The sequence below is a fragment of the Polyodon spathula genome, chromosome 40 (genome assembly GCF_017654505.1).
Source record: "Polyodon spathula isolate WHYD16114869_AA chromosome 40, ASM1765450v1, whole genome shotgun sequence".
NCBI classification, from domain to species: Eukaryota; Metazoa; Chordata; class Actinopteri; order Acipenseriformes; family Polyodontidae; genus Polyodon; species Polyodon spathula.
In genome coordinates, this window is record NC_054573.1 from 2605836 (window position 1) to 2627912 (window position 22077).

Sequence of the window (22077 nt, forward strand, 5' to 3'; positions counted from 1 at the left end):
AACGTATTATATGTCAATGTTTAATTTTAAAAATGCACATTTGTAAAATATTATTTTATTATTATACTTGGTGCACATTCAACATTGTTGTTATATTTTTATTATTATTATTAGTTACATCACGCATATGAATAGAAACAAGCACACGCCCTTTGTAAGCTAGCGAGCCCTCTTCTCACACGGCTGTTGTGTGCTGTTCGCTCGCCCGGCTCAGCGGTGCTGTTTACATTCCTCTCCGCGGTGTTTAAGAGGGTCACTGCCTTATAAGAGCACAGAGCCGAAGCACCAGCACCTTATTGCACAAAAACACCATTTGGGAAAAAAAAAAAAGCCTGCCTGTGTTTGAGCTTTAACACGAGAACAGGAGACACGCCTGAGAGCAGCCACCTCTCTCCCCGTTTAAAAGCACAGCTTCGTTTACTGTCCTCGGTGTTTCGGATGCTGCTGTTATTGCCGGCTCGGCTAATTCAATGCATTTTCACTCTCTGCTTTAATGCTCTCTCGTACTTCTCTCTGTGTTAAACTTGAAGTATCTCTCTGTGTTAAACTCGCTAGTAGCAGCTGGCATGTCTAATCGTCTGTGTTACTGCTTTGCAAGTCCTGGCAGGATGCATAGAGGGGAGGAGGGGAGGGGGTTACCAGACCTCTCTGTGCTTTACAATGCTTCCCTATGCTTTACCAGACCTCTCTGTGCTTTACAATGCTTCCCTATGCTTTACCAGACCTCTCTGTGCTTTACAATGCTTCCCTATGCTTTACCAGACCTCTCTGTGCTTTACAATGCTTCCCTATGCTTTACCAGACCTCTCTGTGCTTTACAATGCTTCCCTATGCTTTACCAGACCTCTCTGTGCTTTACAATGCTTCCCTATGCTTTACCAGATGCTTTACAATGCTTCCCTATGCTTTAACAGACCTCTCTGTGCTTTACAGTGCTTCCCTATGCTTTACCACACCTCTCTGTGCTTTACAATGCTTCCCTATGCCTTACCAGACCTCTCTGTGCTTTACAATGCTTCCCTATGCTTTACCAGACCTCTCTGTGCTTTACAATGCTTCCCTATGCTTTACCAGACCTCTCTGTGCTTTACAATGCTTCCCTATGCTTTACCAGACCTCTCTGTGCTTTACAATGCTTCCCTATGCTTTACCAGACCTCTCTGTGCTTTACAATGCTTCCCTATGCTTTACCAGACCTCTATGTGCTTTACAATGCTTCCCTATGCTTTACCAGACCTCTCTGTGCTTTACAATGCTTCCCTATGCTTTACCAGACCTCTCTGTGCTTTACAATGCTTCCCTATGCTTTACCAGACCTCTCTGTGCTTTACAATGCTTCCCTATGCTTTACCAGACCTCTCTGTGCTTTACAATTAATGCTTTAACAACCATTCTTGCCTAATAATGCTTTACCTAAGGCCTCTATGTGGCTTTACAATGCACACCAATGGCTTCGCTATGCGTTTACCACACACCTGTGCTTTACAAGCTTTCCCTATGCTTTAACACACAGACTCTGTGCTGCTTGCCATGTGCACCGAGCCTCTCTGTGCTTTACATCACGTGCGTGCTTTTTACTGCGGGACACTGTTTATGAAAGCATGTGCAGCTTCACTCTGACCACGCTGCAAATGTCGCAGACCGCGTGAGAAAAAGTCGCACGACATTCCAGATAATACAACCGCGCGTAATGCGCGCACTGTAGGAGACCTCGACTCGATGAAGAGTCTGATTGCAGAACAAGACACTGAAAACATCTCGCTAACTGTGGAACAGAGTTCAGCTCAATAAGGCTTGTTTTTTTTAATGTCTTTTTTTTTCTTAAGAGCCCAAGCCAAGACTCCACCCAGTCGGCTCCCCCTCCCACCTCCGGCCCCTCTCCCTCCCCTCTCCCCGCTCCGAGAGGCACGAGAGTGAAACCTCTCACCCTCTTCTCCCGCGCCACCCCACCTCTAGCATTCGCCACGCGAAAATGAATCACTTGAGGACACGAGGAAAGTGCAGCTGGAAAAATTGCAGGTCTGTTTATTGTTCCGTGGCTCAGGAGTGTGTGTTTGAAGGAGGGGGGTGCAGGTGTTGAGGAGCGAGCGGGGTGATGCTTGTGGAACCGTACCAGGACCCCCCCCCCCATGCTAAACGTAAAAATGATGTTCTAATCTTCTCTGCCATGGGTCGGGTCTTCTCCTGGAGCAATTTCAGAAGGGATACTTACATGGTTTCCCTGGAAAAAATGTGTCTGGTGTTTGGCAGCGATTCTGGCTGTGAGTCAGGGTTAGCGTGCGTGTGTGTGTGTGTGTGCGTGTGTGTGTGTGTGTGTGTGTCTGTCAGTGTTTGTCTCTATGTCTCAGTGAGTGTGATTAATTCTGTGTGTTTGTAGTTCTGTGTGTATCTCAGCGTGTGTGTGTGCTTAGTTCTGTTTTTGCGTGTGTCAGCATGTGTTTAGTTTTGTGTGTGTGTGCATGTGCGTGTGTGTGTTACCCTGTTAAAAGTTTTGCATGCTCAACACCATTTCTATTCCTTACTGCATTTTGTGTTCACTCACCCCTCTCCAGTTTTTACTGTATATTAATAAAACAAAAAAAAAAACCATAAACAAATTCAGAGAAAAAAATCATTTATAAACGACCAACAACAAGAGATTTCATTTAAAAAGACCAAAAATAGTTACGATTGTGACAGTAATGAAGGACAGTCCACCGACCCCCGAGTTTGTAATTTGACCGACCTTCGTAACACCACATCCCAATACAACTGTAAACTGAAAACTTTTTTACACTTGTAACATTAAAGTCTGTTCCAGTGCTCTTTTTAAAATGTCTGCTCTAGTGCACCGACAGCGTCAGGATTATCGCCCACGCTGTCAAACAGACAAAGCAGGTGATAAGGATCCGCGGTCTGGTAAATCGCTCTTCCGGCAGTGATTTAGAGGATAGACCTCAAACCCGAGTGCACTAGAGCGGACATTTTCAAAAGCGCTCTGAAACAGACTTTTACAAGTGTAAAAAGTTATCAGGGTGTTAACGATGAAAATGAATTGGGTTATTTAGACAGCTGTATCGGGATGTGGGGGCGGGCAGCGCTATAATTTTCGTAAACTTAATTTTTAAGGTTCTGTGTTCTTTTCACGGTTTGATAGATTTCCACGAAATGTGACCCATTGCTGTGTAATAAGTTCCTTGTGAGAATTCCCATTTCAGAAAGAATAGTTCAGGTAAATAAACAGAGGTACACTATCTGTTTCCAACATTCAGGACTCTGGAAGCCAGTTTACTTTGCAAGGACAGCAGCTGCATCGAAAGATAGGAGCCATTTCTGCTACAGATTGATCTGTTCAGTGCAAGAAGGGGACGTTTCACGTGCTATCTTTCCATGTGTTCATACTCCCATTAACAAAACGCAGCTGTGTATTATCAAAGTGAGGGCTGATCAACTCAATCTCCGAGTGCTGTCTCTGCACACAGACAATGCATTGCAATGCAATATTATCTGTAAGGGAACCTCACATAGCAATATCACAACTGCCCTATCAATTAATAATAATGATAACAAAATTCTGTGCTCAGATATAAAGCATGGCATGTGATTTAGTGTACACATATTTATAATATATATATATATATATATAATATATATATAGATATATAGATAATAATAACAAGGGTTCATGATTATATATATACATAAAGGTACGTATAATATATAATAAGATACGTATGACGGGTGACTAGAAAAAGTCGTGTTAATTAAAAGCTATCTGTGATAATTATTATAAAGAATTGCTGATTAAGCTACACCCACCCTCCCCGCCCGTCCCCTCACCCTCCCCTCCCCTGCCCTGATGTGCTTGGAAGGAGACACAATCTTACCTCTCCTCTCTCTTCCCTCATCTCCTCCTCTCCTCTCTCCTCCCCTCCCTCTCACCTCACCCTCTCCACTCCCTGTCTCCTCCCTCCCTCTCTCCCCTTTCCTCTGTTCTCCCTTCACCCTGTCCTCCTCGCTCCACTCCTCTCCTCCCTCCTCTCCTCTTTCCCCCTCCCTCTCCGTCACCTTCCTCTCTCCTCCTGCTCCTCTCTTCTACCCATCAGAGCCCTGCCTGCGTTTGGAGGGGGGTACCAGATGTCGGGGCAGCTCTGGGGGGAGCCCGTGCCCCTCCAGCTTCACCTCGATCAGGTGGCTGGCGAGAGCGAACTCTTCGTGGTCCAGCATGCCGTCCCGGTCCACGTCGGACAGCTTCCAGATCCGGCCCAGCACGGAGTTGGGGAGCCGGGTCGTCACCATCCAGCCGCGGGCCTTGGTCCCGCTCAGCTTGCCCTCGCTAGGGGACAGTGTGTAGAAGATCTCATCATACTTGGGCTTGTCTTTGGTGACCACCCATTCCCCTTCCTCCCACCCCTCCGGCTCCTCCCCCCAGCTCCCCTCCACGAAGGGGCCTTGGCGGGTGCCCTCGAAGGCACCCCCCTGCACCCCGTTCTCCGGACCGCCGCTCTCCAGCTCCTCCTGCCTCAGCAGGGGCATCAGCTTGGCGATGTCGGAGGAGAGCAGCTCATCCAGAGAGGCCAGCAGGGCCGGCTTCAGAGAGTGGAACTTGGAGAAGTCATGCACGGCTAGCTGCTCCTGAGAGAGGGGACAGAGGGGGAGGGAGGAAGGGTTATAATACAAAAGTTATAATGTCCAGTTGGCCATGTTTCTTATGAAAGCTAATAGACCCAGTCTGGAGGTGGTGTTTAGGGGTGCAGGGGTGTGGTGTTTGGGGGTGCGGGGTGTGGTTGTTTGGGGTGCGGGGGGTGTGGTGTTTGGGGGGGGCGGGGTGTGGTGGTTGGGGGTGCAGGGTGTGTGGTGTTTGGGTGTTTGGGGCTTGATGTTTGGGGTTGCATGGTTGCAGGGGTGTGGTGTGGTGTTAGGGGTGCTGTGGTGTGGTGTTTGGGAGTGTGGTGTGGTGTGGTGTTTGGGGGTGTGGTGTGGTGTTTGGGTGCTGTGGTGTGGTGTTTGGGGTGTGGGTGTGGGGTGTTTGAGTGCAGGGGGTGGTGTGGTGTTTGGGGTGTGTGTGTTGGGGGTTGTGGTGTTTGGGGGGTGCAGTGGTGGGTGGGTGTGTGGTTGTGGTGTTTGGTGGGTGGCTGGGTGTTTGGGGTGCAGGGTAGGTGTTTGGGGGTGCGGTGGGTGTTTGGGGTGTGGTGTGTGGGTGGGTGTGGTACGGGGGGGGTTCAGGGGTGATGGTGTGGGGTGGGGTGCGGTGGTGGGTGTGGTGTTTGTTGCAGGGGTGTGGTGTGGTGTTAGGGGGTGTGGTGTGGTGTTTGGGGGTGTGGTGTGGTGTGGTTTGGGGGTGTGGGGTGTGGTGTTTGGGGGTGCAGGGGTGTGGTGTTTGGGGGTGCAGGGGTGTGGTGTTTGGGGTGTTTGGGGGTGTGGTGTGGTGTTTGGGGGTGCAGGGGTGTGGTGTGGTGTTAGGGGTGCTGGGGTGTGGGGTGTGGGTGTGTGGGGGTGTGGTGTGTGGGGGTGTGGGGGTGTGGTGTTTGGGGGTGTGGTGTGGTGTTTGGGGGTGCAGGGGTGTGGTGTGGTGTTAGGGGTGCTGGGGTGTGGTGTTTGGGAGTGTGGGGGTGTGGTGTTTGGGGTGTGTGGTGTGGTGTTTGGGGGTGCGGGGTGTGGTGTTTGGGGGTGCAGTGTGGTGTTTGGGGGTGCAGGGTTGTGGTGTTTGGGGGTGCAGGGGTGTGGTGTTTGGGGTACCCCTGCCTGGCTCACCTGCATCTTGGCGCAGTCTGGGAAGTCTCCGGGGGAGATGTGGTGCTCCAGCTGGATCTTTGCAAAGATCACAGGCAGCTTGTTGATGAGATCCTTCTTCTTATTGTCCTTCCTGAAGACTGACGGCATCTCCTGCTTCATAGCTGATAATGTAAGCGTGACCTGGGGAAGGAGAGAGCGAACACAGTGACTATAACGGATCTGAGAGCAGCTAATGCAGCGTGGACCAGTCTAGAGGAGAGAGCTCAACACTGTGAACTGGGGATCTGAGAGCAGCTAATTCAATACAGTACAGTGTAGAGAACTCAGTGCTGTACTGGGGATCTGAGAGCAGCTAATTCAATACATTCTAGTGTAGAGAACTCAGTGCTGTACTGGGGATCTGAGAGCAGCTAATTCAATTCAGTCTAGTGTAGAGAACTCAGTGCTGTACTGGGGATCTGAGAGCAGCTAAATCAATACAGTCTAGTGTAGAGAACTCAGTGCTGTACTGGGGATCTGAGAGCAGCTAATTCAATACAGTCTAGTGTAGAGAACTCAGTGCTGTACTGGGGATCTGAGAGCAGCTAATTCAATACAGTCTAGTGTAGAGAACTCAGTGCTGTACTGGGGATCTGAGAGCAGCTAATTCAATACAGTCTAGTGTAGAGAACTCAGTGCTGTACTGGGGATCTGAGAGCAGCTAATTCAATACAGTCTAGTGTAGAGAACTCAGTGCTGTACTGGGGATCTGAGAGCAGCTAATTCAATACAGTCTAGTGTAGAGAACTCAGTGCTGTACTGGGGATCTGAGAGCAGCTAATTCAATACAGTCTAGTGTAGAGAACTCAGTGCTGTACTGGGGATCTGAGAGCAGCTAATTCAATACAGTCTAGTGTAGAGAACTCAGTGCTGTACTGGGGATCTGAGAGCAGCTAATTCAATACAGTCTAGTGTAGAGAACTCAGCGCTGTACTGGGGATCTGAGAGCAGCTAATTCAATACAGTCTAGTGTAGAGAACTCAGCGCTGTACTGGGGATCTGAGAGCAGCTAATTCAATACAGTCTAGTGTAGAGAACTCAGTGCTGTACTGGGGATCTGAGAGCAGCTAATTCAATACAGTCTAGTGTAGAGAACTCAGTGCTGTACTGGGGATCTGAGAGCAGCTAATTCAATACAGTCTAGTGTAGAGAACTCAGTGCTGTACTGGGGATCTGAGAGCAGCTAATTCAATACAGTCTAGTGTAGAGAACTCAGTGCTGTACTGGGGATCTGAGAGCAGCTAATTCAATACAGTCTAGTGTAGAGAACTCAGTGCTGTACTGGGGATCTGAGAGCAGCTAATTCAATACAGTCTAGTGTAGAGAACTCAGTGCTGTACTGGGGATCTGAGAGCAGCTAATTCAATACAGTCTAGTGTAGAGAACTCAGTGCTGTACTGGGGATCTGAGAGCAGCTAATTCAATACAGTCTAGTGTAGAGAACTCAGTGCTGTACTGGGGATCTGAGAGCAGCTAATTCAATACAGTCTAGTGTAGAGAACTCAGTGCTGTACTGGGGATCTGAGAGCAGCTAATTCAATACAGTCTAGTGTAGAGAACTCAGTGCTGTACTGGGGATCTGAGAGCAGCTAATTCAATACAGTCTAGTGTAGAGAACTCAGTGCTGTACTGGGGATCTGAGAGCAGCTAATTCAATACAGTCTAGTGTAGAGAACTCAGTGCTGTACTGGGGATCTGAGAGCAGCTAATTCAATACAGTCTAGTGTAGAGAACTCAGTGCTGTACTGGGGATCTGAGAGCAGCTAATTCAATACAGTCTAGTGTAGAGAACTCAGTGCTGTACTGGGGATATGAGAGCAGCTAATTCAGTACAGTCTAGTTTAGAGAACTCAGTGCTGTACTGGGGATATGAGAGCAGCTAATTCAATACAGTCTAGTGTAGAGAACTCAGTGCTGTACTGGGGATCTGAGAGCAGCTAATTCAATACAGTCTAGTGTAGAGAACTCAGTGCTGTACTGGGGATCTGAGAGCAGCTAATTCAATACAGTCTAGTGTAGAGAACTCAGTGCTGTACTGGGGATCTGAGAGCAGCTAATTCAATACAGTCTAGTATAGAGAACTCAGTGCTGTACTGGGGATCTGAGAGCAGCTAATTCAATACAGTCTAGTGTAGAGAACTCAGTGCTGTACTGGGGATCTGAGAGCAGCTAATTCAATACAGTCTAGTGTAGAGAACTCAGTGCTGTACTGGGGATCTGAGAGCAGCTAATTCAATACAGTCTAGTGTAGAGAACTCAGTGCTGTACTGGGGATCTGAGAGCAGCTAATTCAATACAGTCTAGTGTAGAGAACTCAGTGCTGTACTGGGGATCTGAGGTAGCAGCTAATTCAATACAGTCTAGTGTAGAGAACTCAGCGCTGTACTGGGGATCTGAGAGCAGCTAATTCAATACAGTCTAGTACAAGATGAACTCAACATCCATTTCGATCATCTAGATAAAATGGTTCTAATGAGTTTTTGGTATTTTATTGCTTCATAATCATCAGCGTTCAGATACCTGGCCTTAACCTTAAGTTGGAACGTACAAGATCTAAATTGTCCGGCTGATGCGTATTACCGTTGGTTAACAAATTACCCTTACTCCCCATCGTCTAGTGTCCTTTTACACCTTGAAAAACGCTCAGCAGCGACGGTAGTCCCTACCTCACTCCTCCTGGCTGTTTCACCAGCGAGTTCATCTTCCTTTCTCCCGAACTTTTAAAATATTCCACCCCCCACCCCCCCCCGCCCACCCCCGCCCCCTTGAATGTGAAAAAGCTCAGCAGCGACGTTCCCAATCCCACAATCCTGGCTGAGGAGGGCAGCAGCACAGGATACATGTGGAAAACTGGCAAAGATTCCTGGCTCACTCAGGGAGTGATTGTTCCCACACTGTCGCTAATTAGGAAAGAGGCTGTTTACTGGGGCAGGGACTGGAAAATAATACAGAGAGAGAGAGAGAGAGAGAGAGAGAGAGAGAGAGAGAGAGAGAGAGAGAGAGAGAGGAAGAGACAGAGTCCCTCCCGAGAGAACGAGATAAAGAGAGAGGAAAGGGGAGGGAGAGAGGGCGGGAGAAGAGGAGGGAAGCGCCCTTTTTTCCCCAGCAAATGCTCCTGTCCGCTCTGTGGTGGGTTGTATAGCTCTCCTCTCTCTATACAAGGAGGAGGAGAGACAGAGAGAGAGAGAGAGGGAGGAGGGAGGCACACTTTCAGCTTTGTACTCAAGCAATGCTCTTGTGATTCTGTGGTGTGGTTCGTGATAGCGCTGCATCTCTTACAACACCCGTCTTCCTCTCTAGCTGTGTGCTTCCAGTCCCTGCCAGCTCTCTTATCTGCTCAGTGCAGATCCAGACAGACAGACAGACCAGCTGCCAAGACATACACAGCGCCAGGGAGAGTCGCATTGTTTCAAATGGGTCTAGAAACTTTGCTCTCTGTCAGCACAGACCAATCAAACCAGGGGAGGGAAGCAGAGACTGTCCCTGGTAAAGCACAGTGAAAGCATTGTAAAGCACAGAGGTGTGGTAAAGCATAGGGAAGCATTGTAAAGCACAGAGAGGTCTGGTAAAGCATAGGGAAGCATTGTAAAGCACAGAGAGGTCTGGTAAAGCACAGGGAAGCATTGTAAAGCACAGAGAGGTATGGGAAAGCATAGGGAAGCATTGTAAAGCACAGAGAGGTATGGCAAAGCATAGGGTCTGGTAAAGCATAGGGAAGCATTGTAAAGCACAGAGAGGTCTGGTAAAGCATAGGGAAGCATTGTAAAGCACAGAGAGGTCTGGTAAAGCATAGGGAAGCATTGTAAAGCACAGAGAGGTCTGGTAAAGCATAGGGAAGCATTGTAAAGCACAGAGAGGTCTGGTAAAGCATAGGGAAGCATTGTAAAGCACAGAGAGGTATGGTAAAGCACAGGAAGCATTGTAAAAGCACAGAGAGGTCTGGTAAAGCATAGGGAAGCATTGTAAAGCACAGAGAGGTCTGGTAAAGCATATTAAAAAACTAACCCTTATAAAAGCAACGCTGTGTTCAGTATTGATTATTGATTGGGTATTGATTCTCTCACCCTGACCAGCCTGGCTCTCTTGACCAGGTCGTTGAGTTTGCGCAGGGCTGCGTTCAGTATTGATTATTGATTGGGTATTGATTCTCTCACCCTGACCAGCCTGGCTCTCTTGACCAGGTCGTTGAGTTTGCGCAGGGCTGCGTTCAGTATTGATTATTGATTGGGGTTTTTTTAAAAAACAAAAAATTTTGGGAAAACACACATGATTCTCTCACCCTGACCATCCTGACCAGCCTGGCTCTCTTGACCAGGTCGTTGAGTTTGCGCAGGGCTGCGTTCAGTATTGATTATTGATTGGGTATTGATTCTCTCACCCTGACCAGCCTGGCTCTCTTGACCAGGTCGTTGAGTTTGCGCAGGGCTGCGTTCAGTATTGATTATTGATTGGGTATTGATTCTCTCACCCTGACCAGCCTGGCTCTCTTGACCAGGTCGTTGAGTTTGCGCAGGGCTGCGTTCCTCGGCAGGTTCTGGATGTCCGTGAAGAGATCTTGCTCTTCCAGCTCAAACAGCCTCCGGTTGTCCGGAACCAGGAGGGGCTCGGACCAGAATGACCCGATGAAGACCCGGACCACCTCGGGGGTGTCGAACACCTTCCCCAGCGACCACATGAGGGCGCCGTACACGCGCATCAGCTGCTGGGTCTCCACCATGTCGGCCTTGTTGAGAACCACACGCAGCTTGTCCTCGTTCCCCCGCAGCGCCCCGATCGCCTCTGAGAACTCGTCCGAGATCTCCAGCTTGTGAGCGTCGAACAGCAGCACGATGAGGTCCACCCGCTCAGCAAACCAGCGCAGCACAGAGGGGAAGTCATAGCCTGGGAGAGGAGAGAGAGGGTGTGAGAGAAGGGAGAGGAGAAGGGAGGGAGAGAGGGGGGTTAGAGATAGGGAGAGGGGGAGGGAGAGAAGGAGAGAGAGGAAGGGATTAAAAAGGGAGAGAAGATGAGAGATGGGGTTGAGAGGGGGAGAGAGGAAAGGAGAGAGGGGGTTGAGAGAGGAAAAGAGGGGGAGGGAGGAAAGGAGAAAAGGAGAGAGGGGAGTTGAGACAGGGAGAGAGGAAGGGAGAGGGGAAAGAAGAGAAGGAGAGAGGGGGTTGAGAGAGGGAGAGAGGGAGGGAGGAAAGGAGAGAAGGAGAGAGAAGGAGAGAGGGAGGGAGGCTTGCTGCCACAATGTCACTGCTCAGGAATGCAGATTTATTGGAAGCGTCTGCCTGCCTGCCTGCCTTACACTGCTTCATTGCCAAACAATAACAGTCACTGCATCAGAAATGCAGCATTATACATGGATGTCCTGCCAACTAGCCAGACACTCCAAGACATATGTAAACATAAGACCCAGAACATATCAACAGAGATATCCAACAGCATGTCTGTACACCAGAGAACCAATACAAAAAAAACCAAAAAACACCACACACAACACACACACACACACACACACACACACACAACAAGACCAGACACCCAAAACAGAGGAGAGAGAGAGAATACAAACAGAGGAGAGAGACCTCTCAGACAACATACAGCACACACACACACACACACACACAACAAGACCAGACACCCAAAACACAGGAGAGAGAGAGAGACGCATACATCACACACACACACACACACACACAACAAGACCAGACACCCAAAACAGAGAGGAGAGAGAGAGAGAGAGAGAGAGAGAGAGAGAGAGAGAGAGAGAGCACGCTCTCAATACATGGAGAAGTGTGTTGTTGTGCTGGTCCGTGGGATAGAGAGACAGAACGAGAGAGAGAGTAGAGAGAGAGAAGAGAACAAGAGAACACAAGACACAGTTACTCAACACATCAAGAGAGAGAGAGGAGAGAGAGAGATACACACACACACACACACACACAACAACAACACACACACTTCAAACACACCTGAAAACACAAGTGTCCTGCTCAACTCTCTCTCAGAGATAGGAGAGAACCCCAACACAACACACACACACACACACAACAACACACAACAAGACAAAACACAGACACCCAAAAACAGAGGAGAGAGAGAGAGAGACGCATACACACACACACACAACAAGACCATAAGCACACCCAAAACAGAGGAGCGAATGAGAGAGAGAGAGAAGACACACCCAACACCATCAGACAACGAGGTCTTCACACTAACACACACAACAAACAAACTCAAAACACAGTAAGAAAGGTTTGAGAGAAACACACACACAGAGCCACAACGTGACCAGACAACCTCAAAACATAGGAGAGAAGAGTACACTACACCATGGCACACACACGGACCAGACACAAACCAAACAGAGGCGAAGAATACACAACACACAAAAACAACACACAAACGACAAGCACCAATAGACAAAACCAACGAAACCAAGGTAGTCGAGACACACACAAACAACTAAGAGAGCATGAGTACACAGACACAACACACAACACACACACCACACACACACCGAAACACATCGTAACCACAACACAACACAAAGAAAAAAAAAAAAAAAAAAAAAAAACAACCAAAACACACACACCACACACCACAATAAATGCAACACGCTGAAACCACACTAGGAAGAGACACCACACACACACACTAAGCACAAATTCTCTTCCGCACAAATTCCTCAGCCCCCCCCCCCCTACTTTTTCACCGGATTCTTACCTGCAATGTCTGGCAGGACAGGAGGTGTGAAATCTATTGCACTAAAAATGCAAACTCTAATACTGCACTAATAAGACTCTAGTACTGTACCAATGAGACTAATACTGCACTAATGAGACTCTAATACTGCACTAATTAGACTAATACTGCACTAATGAGACTCTAATACTGCATTAATGAGACTAATACTGTAGCAATGAGACTCTAATACTGCACTAATGAGACTCTAATACTGCGCTAATGAGACTGTAATACTGTACCAATGAGACTCTAATACTGCACTAATGAGACTCTAATACTGCACTAATAAGACTAATACTGCACTAATGAGACTCTAATACTGCAGTAATGAGACTCTAATACTGCACTAATAAGATTTTAACCCTAATCGTATTGTTGCAGTGCGTGGGACCCGAACATCATGAAATAAAAAATGTAATCCAACCAAAAACACAAGTCTGGAGCCAGGAGAGGGATTCCTGAGGGAGGGAGCGAGGGAGACGAAGAGGGAGAAGGAGGGACAGTCTCCCCACTCTCTGTGCCTCCGCCCCTTCTCTTTCTCTCTCCCTCCTCTGTTCTTTCTTCTTGACGATCAGCTCTGAGCTAAAAATACCCTCCCTTGAGGGAAGACTGTTTCACAGAGTTTTTAGTTTAAACAAATTACAGAGGTGCCAGTCCCGGTGTGTGTGGGTCTCAGTGTGTGTGTGTGTGTGTGTGTGTCTCAGTTGCTGTGTGATCGCGTGTGTGTGGTGGCGTCAGTGTGGTGTGGTCTCGTTCTCACCTCTGCTCACTTTCTGCTTGCTTCTCACACAGACAGGATTCCTAGGCGTTCTGTCAGCGTGTGTGTGTGTCTCAGTGTGGGTGTCTCTTTCTCACCTCTGCTCACTTTCTGCTTGGCTCCAGACAGGATTCCTGGCGTGTCGATCACACTGATGCTCTCCAGCACCTGGTTTGGCAGCTGAGCGCACTGGAACCTGAGGACAGGGTGCAGCAGCAGCAGTGGGGCTAGTGTGAGTTTCTAACCCATCACCCTGCTCAAACTCCTTGCTCCTGATCATTGCCATATTAATAATAATAGACTTCATTGAGGGGAGCTCTGAACCCCAGGACTGGGTGCAGCAGCAGCAGGGCTAGTGTGAGTTTCTAACCCTGCTCAAACTCCTGGCTCCTGATCATTGCAATATTAATAATAATAGACTTCATTAAGGGGAGTTCTGAACCCCAGGACTGGGTGCAGCAGCAGCAGGGCTAGTGTGAGTTGCTTTCTAACCCTGCTCAATACTAGCATTGGACTCCTCAATCATTGCAATATTAATAATAATAGACTTCATTGAGGGGAGTTCTCAACCCTGTTGTTTGTAGTGTTTTTTATTTCCTGCAGGAAGACGAATCTATTCAGCAAGGACTGAAACAATTAACAGAAGTAATCTCCAGCCCTGCAGAAACACTTCCCTTCCTGACTCCCTGAGGTTTAATAGCTTTTACATTTCAATGAGAAAACACCCCCTCTCCCTCACTGACCCTTCTCAGCTCCACTACAGCCACACTGCTTCTCTCTCTCCCAGTCCCTCCTCAGCTCCACTAGAGCCACACTGCTTCCCTCCCAGTCCCCCCTCACCTCCACTAGAGATTAACTCCCTCCCAGTCCTCCTCAGCTTCTCTAGCTTCCTGACCTCCCTGAGGTTTATTAGCTTTACTTTCAATGAGAGCACACCCCCTCTTCCCTCCTGACTCCTCCACTAGAGCCCAGCTTCCCTCCCTCCCACTGCTTCCCTCCCTCCCAGTCCCTCCTCAGCTCCACTAGAGCCACACTGCTTCCCTCCCTCCCAGTCCCTCCTCAGCTCCACTAGAGCCACACTGCTTCCCTCCCTCCCAGTCCCTCCTCAGCTCCACTAGAGCCACACTGCTTCCCTCCCAGTCCCTCCTCAGCTCCACTAGAGCCACACTGCTCCCTCCCTCCCAGTCCCTCCTCAGCTCCACTAGAGCCACACTGCTTCCCTCCCTCCCAGTCCCTCCTCAGCTCCACTAGAGCCACACTGCTTCCCTCCCTCCCAGTCCCTCCTCAGCTCCACTAGAGCCACCCTCCCTCCCTCCCAGTCCCTCCTCAGCTCCACTAGAGCCACACTGCTTCCCTCCCTCCCAGTCCCTCCTCAGCTCCACTAGAGCCACACTGCTTCCCTCCCTCCCAGTCCCTCCTCAGCTAACCACTAGAGCCACACTGCTTCCTCCCTCCCAGTCCCTCCTCAGCTCCACTAGAGCCACACTGCTTCCCTCCCTCCCAGTCCCTCCTCAGGTCCACTAGAGCCACACTGCTTCCCTCCCTCCCAGTCCCCTCCTCAGCTCCACTAGAGCCACACTGCTTCCCTCCCTCCCAGTCCCTCCTCAGCTCCACTAGAGCCACACTGCTTCCCTCCCTCCCAGTCCCTCCTCAGCTCCACTAGAGCCACACTGCTCCCTCCCTCCCAGTCCCTCCTCAGCTCCACTAGAGCCACACTGCTTCCCTCCTCCCAGTCCCTCCTCAGCTCCACTAGAGCCACACTGCTTCCCTCCCTCCCAGTCCCTCCTCAGCTCCACTAGAGCCACACTGCTTCCCTCCCAGTCCCTCCTCAGCTCCACTAGAGCCACACTGCTTCCCTCACTCCCAGTCCCTCCTCAGCTCCACTAGAGCCACACTGCTTCCCTCCCAGTCCCTCCTCAGCTCCACTAGAGCCACACTGCCTCCCTCCCAGTCCCTCCTCAGCTCCACTAGAGCCACACTGCTTCCCTCCCTCCCAGTCCCTCCTCAGCTCCACTAGAGCCACACTGCTTCCCTCCCTCCCAGTCCCTCCTCAGCTCCACTAGAGCCACACTGCTTCCCTCCCTCCCAGTCCCTCCTCAGCTCCACTAGAGCCACACTGCTTCCCTCCCTCCCAGTCCCTCCTCAGCTCCACTAGAGCCACACTGCTTCCCTCCCTCCCAGTCCCTCCTCAGCTCCACTAGAGCCACACTGCCTCCCTCCCTCCCAGTCCCTCCTCAGCTCCACTAGAGCCACACTGCCTCCCTCCCAGTCCCTCCTCAGCTCCACTAGAGCCACACTGCTTCCCTCCCTCCCAGTCCCTCCTCAGCTCCACTAGAGCCACACTGCTTCCCTCCCTCCCAGTCCCTCCTCAGCCTCCACTAGAGCCACACTGCTTCCCTCCCAGTCCCTCCTCAGCTCCACTAGAGCCACACTGCTTCCCTCCCTCCCAGTCCCTCCTCAGCTCCACTAGAGCCACACTGCTTCCCTTCCCTCCCAGTCCCTCCTCAGCTCTCCACTAGAGCCACACTGCTTCCCTCCCTCCCAGTCCCTCCTCAGCTCCACTAGAGCCACACTGCTTCCCTCCCAGTCCCTCCTCAGCTCCACTAGAGCCACACTGCTTCCCTCCCTCCCAGTCCCTCCTCAGCTCCACTAGAGCCACACTGCTTCCTTCCCTCCCAGTCCCTCCTCAGCTCCACTAGAGCCACACTGCTTCCCTCCCTCCCAGTCAGTCTCCAGCAGCTCCACTAGAGCCACACTGCTTTCCCTCCCAGTCCCTCCTCAGCTCCACTAGAGCCACACTGCTTCCCTCCCTCCCAGTCCCTCCTCAGCTCCACTAGAGCCACACTGCTTCCCTCCCAGTCCCTCCTCAGCTCCACTAGAGCCACACTGCTTCCCTCCCTCCCAGTCCCTCCTCAGCTCCACTAGAGCCACACTGCTTCCCTCCCTCCCAGTCCCTCCTCAGCTCCACTAGAGCCACACTGCTTCCCTCCCTCCCAGTCCCTCCTCAGCTCCACTAGAGCCACACTGCTTCCCTCCCTCCCAGTCCCTCCTCAGCTCCACTAGAGCCACACTGCTTCCACACCTCCCAGTCCCTCCTCAGCTCCACTAGAGCCACACTGCTTCCCTCCCTCCCAGTCCCTCCTCAGCTCCACTAGAGCCACACTGCTTCCCTCCCTCCCAGTCCCTCCTCAGCTCCACTAGAGCCACACTGCTTCCCTCCCTCCCAGTCCCTCCTCAGCTCCACTAGAGCCACACTGCTTCCCTCCCTCCCAGTCCCTCCTCAGCTCCACTAGAGCCACACTGCTTCCCTCCCTCCCAGTCCCTCCTCAGCTCTAACCACTAGACCCACATTGCTTCCCTCCCTCCCAGTCCCTCCTCAGCTCCACTAGAGCCACACTGCTTCCCTCCCTCCCAGTCCCTCCTCAGCTCCACTAGAGCCACACTGCCTCCCTCCCTCCCAGTCCCTCCTCAGCTCCACTAGAGCCACACTGCTTCCCTCCCAGTCCCTCCTCAGCTCCACTAGAGCCACACTGCTTCCCTCCCTCCCAGTCCCTCCTCAGCTCCACTAGAGCCACACTGCTCCCTCCCTCCCAGTCCCTCCTCAGCTCCACTAGAGCCACACTGCTTCCCTCCCTCCCAGTCCCTCCTCAGCTCCACTAGAGCCACACTGCTTCCCTCCCTCCCAGTCCCTCCTCAGCTCCACTAGAGCCACACTGCTTCCCTCCCTCCCAGTCCCTCCTCAGCTCCACTAGAGCCACACTGCTTCCCTCCCTCCCAGTCCCTCCTCAGCTCCACTAGAGCCACACTGCTTCCCTCCCAGTCCCTCCTCAGCTCCACTAGAGCCACACTGCCTCCCTCCCTCCCAGCCCCTCCTCAGCTCCACTAGAGCCACACTGCTTCCCTCCCTCCCAGTCCCTCCTCAGCTCCACTAGAGCCACACTGCTTCCCTCCCTCCCAGTCCCTCCTCAGCTCCACTAGAGCCACACTGCTTCCCTCCCAGTCCCTCCTCAGCTCCACTAGAGCCACACTGCTTCCCTCCCAGTCCCTCCTCAGCTCCACTAGAGCCACACTGCTCCCTCCCTCCCAGTCCCTCCTCAGCTCCACTAGAGCCACACTGCTTCCCTCCCTCCCAGTCCCTCCTCAGCTCCACTAGAGCCACACTGCTTCCCTCCCAGTCCCTCCTCAGCTCCACTAGAGCCACACTGCTTCCCTCCCAGTCCCTCCTCAGCTCCACTAGAGCCACACTGCCACACTCTGTGCTCCCTCCCAGTCCCTCCTCAGCTCCACTAGAGCCACACTGCTTCCCTCCCTCCCAGTCCCTCCTCAGCTCCACTAGAGCCACACTGCTTCCCTCCCTCCCAGTCCCTCCTCAGCTCCACTAGAGCCACACTGCTTCCCTCCCTCCCAGTCCCTCCTCAGCTCCACTAGAGCCACACTGCTTCCCTCCCTCCCAGTCCCTCCTCAGCTCCACTAGAGCCACACTGCTTCCCTCCCTCCCAGTCCCTCCTCAGCTCCACTAGAGCCACACTGCTTCCCTCCCAGTCCCTCCCAGTCCCCTCCCAGCTCCTCAGCTCCACTAGAGCCACACTGCTTCCCTCCCAGTCCCTCCTCAGCTCCACTAGAGCCACACTGCTTCCCTCCCTCCCAGTCCCTCCTCAGCTCCACTAGAGCCACACTGCTTCCCTCCCTCCCAGTCCCTCCTCAGCTCCACTAGAGCCACACTGCTTCCCTCCCTCCCAGTCCCTCCTCAGCTCCACTAGAGCCACACTGCTTCCCTCCCTCCCAGTCCCTCCTCAGCTCCACTAGAGCCACACTGCTTCCCTCCCTCCCAGTCCCTCCTCAGCTCCACTAGAGCACACTGCTTCCCTCCCTCCCAGTCCCTCCTCAGCACCACTAGAGCCACACTGCTTCCCTCCTCCCAGTCCCTCCTCAGCTCCACTAGAGCCACACTGCTTCCCTCCCTCCCAGTCCCTCCTCAGCTCCACTAGAGCCACACTGCTTCCCTCCCTCCCAGTCCCTCCTCAGCTCCACTAGAGCCACACTGCTTCCCTCCCTCCCAGTCCCTCCTCAGCTCCACTAGAGCCACACTGCTTCCCTCCCTCCCAGTCCCTCCTCAGCTCCACTAGAGCCACACTGCTTCCCTCCCTCCCAGTCCCTCCTCAGCTCCACTAGAGCCACACTGCTTCCCTCCCTCCCAGTCCCTCCTCAGCTCCACTAGAGCCACACTGCTTCCCTCCCTCCCAGTCCCTCCTCAGCTCCACTAGAGCCACACTGCTTCCCTCCCTCCCAGTCCCTCCTCAGCTCCACTAGAGCCACACTGCTTCCCTCCCTCCCAGTCCCTCCTCAGCTCCACTAGAGCCACACTGCTTCCCTCCCCTCCCTACCCTCCCAGTCCCCTCCAGCTCCACTAGCAGCCCACTGCTGCCCCTCCCATTCCCTCCGCGCTCCACTAGAGTCCACACTTCTTCCCCCCCTCCCATTCCTCTCCTCTCCTCCACTAGAGCCACACTGCTGTCCCTCCTCCCAGTCCCCTCCTCAAAGCTCCACTAGAGCCCACTGCTTCCCTGCTCCCCCAGTCCCTCCTCAACTCCACATCTCCACTCTTCCCTTCCCTCCCAGTACCCTCCTCAGCTCCCAGCCACCCTCCCTCCCAGTCCCTCCTCAGCTCCACTAGAGCCACACTGCTTCCCTCTCTCCCAGTCCCTCCTCAGCTCCACTGGGGTTAAAGCCCAAACTGCTCTTTTCCAACCTGCAGCAAATTAGCCACTAATTAGCATCCGCTGTGAAACAATGAACAGAGTGCAGAGCGACAGCAGCAGCACTAAGTGATGACGTCCGCCCTGCGGAGAGCCCCTGTGCAGAGTTTCCTCTGTTTGTGGTTCATGGCAGTGATGAGTAAAGCATTGGAAAGGCAGCCCAGATTAAAAAGTTCACCACTGTAAATTTGCATGGTTTTACCCATGATTATATACTGTGCTTTACCTGCTTTAAGCATTGTAAAGCACAGAGAGATGTGGTAAAGCACAGGGAAGCATTGTAAAGCACAGAGAGGTCTGGTAAAGCATAGGGAAGCATTGTAAAGCACAGAGAGGTCTGGTAAAGCACAGGGAAGCATTGTAAAGCACAGAGAGGTCTGGTAAAGCATAGGGAAGCATTGTAAAGCACAGAGAGGTCTGGTAAAGCACAGGGAAGCATTGTAAAGCACAGAGAGGTCTGGTAAAGCACAGGGAAGCATTGTAAAGCACAGAGAGGTCTGGTAAAGCATAGGGAAGCATTGTAAAGCACAGAGAGGTCTGGTAAAGCATAGGGAAGCATTGTAAAGCACAGAGAGGTCTGGTAAAGCATAGGGAAGCACTGTAAAGCACAGAGAGGTGTGGTAAAGCACAGGGAAGCATTGTAAAGCACAGAGGGGCGCGGTGCTTACCGGTTGAGGAAGGTGTTTCCGAAGGGGTTGAGTTTGCGGAAGGGTTTGTTGGGGTCCACGATGAGCGCATTCCCCGGGATAAGCCCCTCCACCTCCCCGTGCATGATGGCGGTGAAGGAGTCAGTGGTGGGCTCCGGCCCCACCCTGCTGCCCGGGTAGTCCTGCTCCAGCAGGTAGCGGATGAAGGTGGTCTTGCCGGTGGAGTACTGCCCCACCACCAGCACCATGGGCTTGTTGTGGAAGTCGGCCTCCTCCAGCGCGGCCGAGTGGAACTCGTGGAAGCGGTAGAGCTGCTCCAGCGGGAGGAGCTTCTTCTGATAGAGGGACTGAAGCCCCTCCGTCACTGTCCGGATCACCTCCGGGGGCTTCCGGCCACGCTCGCTCCGGCTCTTCCAACGGGACATCGCTGCGGGGGGGCTGCCTGCCTGTCTGTGTGTGTTACTGGACTGTCTCTCTGTCTGTGTCTGTGTGTGTGTCTCTGTGTGTGTGTGTTACTGGACTGTCTGTGTGCTACTGGACTGTGTTTCTCTGTCTGTCTCCGTCTGTCTGCCTCTGTCTGTCTGTATGTCTGTGAATGTGTCTCTGTATTGTTAATGCCTGTTTGTTTTACTGTACTGTCAGTGACTGTATTGTTAGCCTATCTGTCTATCTGTCTGTCTTTCTGTCTGTCTTTCTGTCTCTCTGCCCAGACACTCCCTCTGCCTCGCCCTGCCTGCCTGTCTTTCTCAAAGTGTATCAAACTTGCTATTAAACGAAAAGGAGAAAGGAAACCTTTGGAAAAAAAAATGATGATTTACTAAACAACTAAAAACCTCAGAATAAATCTATTCATTTGGAAATGAAAAAAAAAAGTGTTCATTTTTAAACTGAAATAAATAAATCAAATAAATAAACCGCAATAGTCATGCTTTTGTAATAAAACTAAACTAAACCTCCTAATCTTTTGAAAAAACTTTTTTTGCGCTAAAGTTCAGTATCAAGGACAATGATTCCAAACTGGCATTATCATCATCATCATAATAAGTTAGCATTAGAATAATATTCTCTACTCAATAAGACGAGGCATGTACACAGATCTCATCTCACAAAGGGCTTTGCAGATTTTAAGAAAAGTAAACTTGTCACCTCTAGGGAAGCAGACCCCCGTCGACTCTCAGGACTGCAGAGACAGAAACACCGCTGCCCTCGTCTGGGTGTGCAGAACACATCCACAGAACGCAAGACTAAAACATCAGCAATAACCATTAAAAAAAATATTCAAAAGTTTTATCGCGAAGCAGGATTTGCCCTTTGCTGTTGTGTTATCCGGTAAAGAGAACGACTCTGGTGTAAAACCACTGAAACCAGTAAGCACCGCGCACCAGCTCCCAGCTCCCTGTAAACTGTGGCGATCCAAGAATTCCTATCCCTGTAGCAGTTAGAAAGGAGGGGCTGTGTTTGGAATGCGATTAACATATATTATGATAATGAGGGTGTGGCCCCGCCCTCATTCTCTGCAGCTGTGTAAAGGAATCGGCTCGTTTTTTCAGATCTGCACTGGACGGGCTATTTTTCCTTCTTAGGTTTGATTATGCGCCTTTTAAAAAAACAAATTAAATAATAATTGGTGGTTAGTGCCCTCTGGTGTTCACAAAAAGAATGACAGTGGGGAAAAAAACCGTTCTCAACGGGGGTTGCAATATAGAAAACGTGTTTTTTTACACTGAAGACACTGAGAAAGACTTCTAGTGGAAACGTTTGCCATTGAATTTACACTGAAGACGCTGAGAGAGACTTCTAGTGGAAATGGACCTTATTCCCCATCTAGAAGATGTTAAAAATACAGATAGCGAGAGATGGAGGGATGGAAAAGGTGTGCCGAGTCAAGACACAGGCTTATTTTGAAAAGTGTATTTAAATGTCAGAAAAACAAAAACGAAATCCATTACACTTTTTAAAAAGGCGCAATTTAATTTACACAATTTTACTAAATGTACATAGTTCTTTTAAAAAAAAAAAAAAAAAATTGATAAATTCAACATTATACACAATAAATACAGTACAAACATGGGCTCTGGTGTGGTGATATATCTCAAATTAACTTTTAAAGTTTATTTCCAGAATCCTCAATATAGAAAAACGTGTGTGTGTGTGTGAAGTGGAGTTCTCTGGAAACAGTAATCGTGTTATAATGCTACAGGGCAGCTTGATTCTAGAGCTGTACCAAGTCAATGTGTGTCGATGAATCTCGGTGCATTCTTTACATGACAGATGCATGAGGTCTGCACCATTTGTAGTTTAAGAACTACAGCTCCAACATCATCCCTCACCACTGCCAGCAGGTGAGCGGGCATACAAGCAGCAGCCTATCGGGACCATCACATATATCGCGATACACATCACACTGTCACGAGCACGTTGCGCTACA

At 51.0% G+C, this 22077-nt stretch overlaps 1 protein-coding gene and 1 long non-coding RNA gene across 2 annotated transcripts; both read right to left on the reverse strand.

The window, feature by feature from the left end:
• Positions 1 to 3993: 3993 nt before the first annotated feature.
• Positions 3994 to 20175, reverse strand: LOC121304958 (EH domain-containing protein 2-like). Its single transcript, XM_041236411.1, has 5 exons — positions 19671 to 20175; positions 13345 to 13442; positions 10215 to 10635; positions 5734 to 5890; positions 3994 to 4614 (listed from the first exon to the last, which is right to left on the reverse strand). The coding sequence occupies exons 1-5, from the start codon at positions 20072 to 20074 to the stop codon at positions 4075 to 4077; spliced, it is 1620 nt and encodes a 539-aa protein (XP_041092345.1). The 5' UTR covers positions 20075 to 20175; the 3' UTR covers positions 3994 to 4074.
• A 132-nt stretch (positions 20176 to 20307) lies between these two features.
• On the reverse strand, positions 20308 to 21088 carry LOC121304959. The gene is made up of 2 exons (XR_005948010.1): positions 20796 to 21088; positions 20308 to 20441 (listed from the first exon to the last, which is right to left on the reverse strand). It is a non-coding gene; the product is annotated as an uncharacterized LOC121304959 (long non-coding RNA).
• Positions 21089 to 22077: the final 989 nt, after the last annotated feature.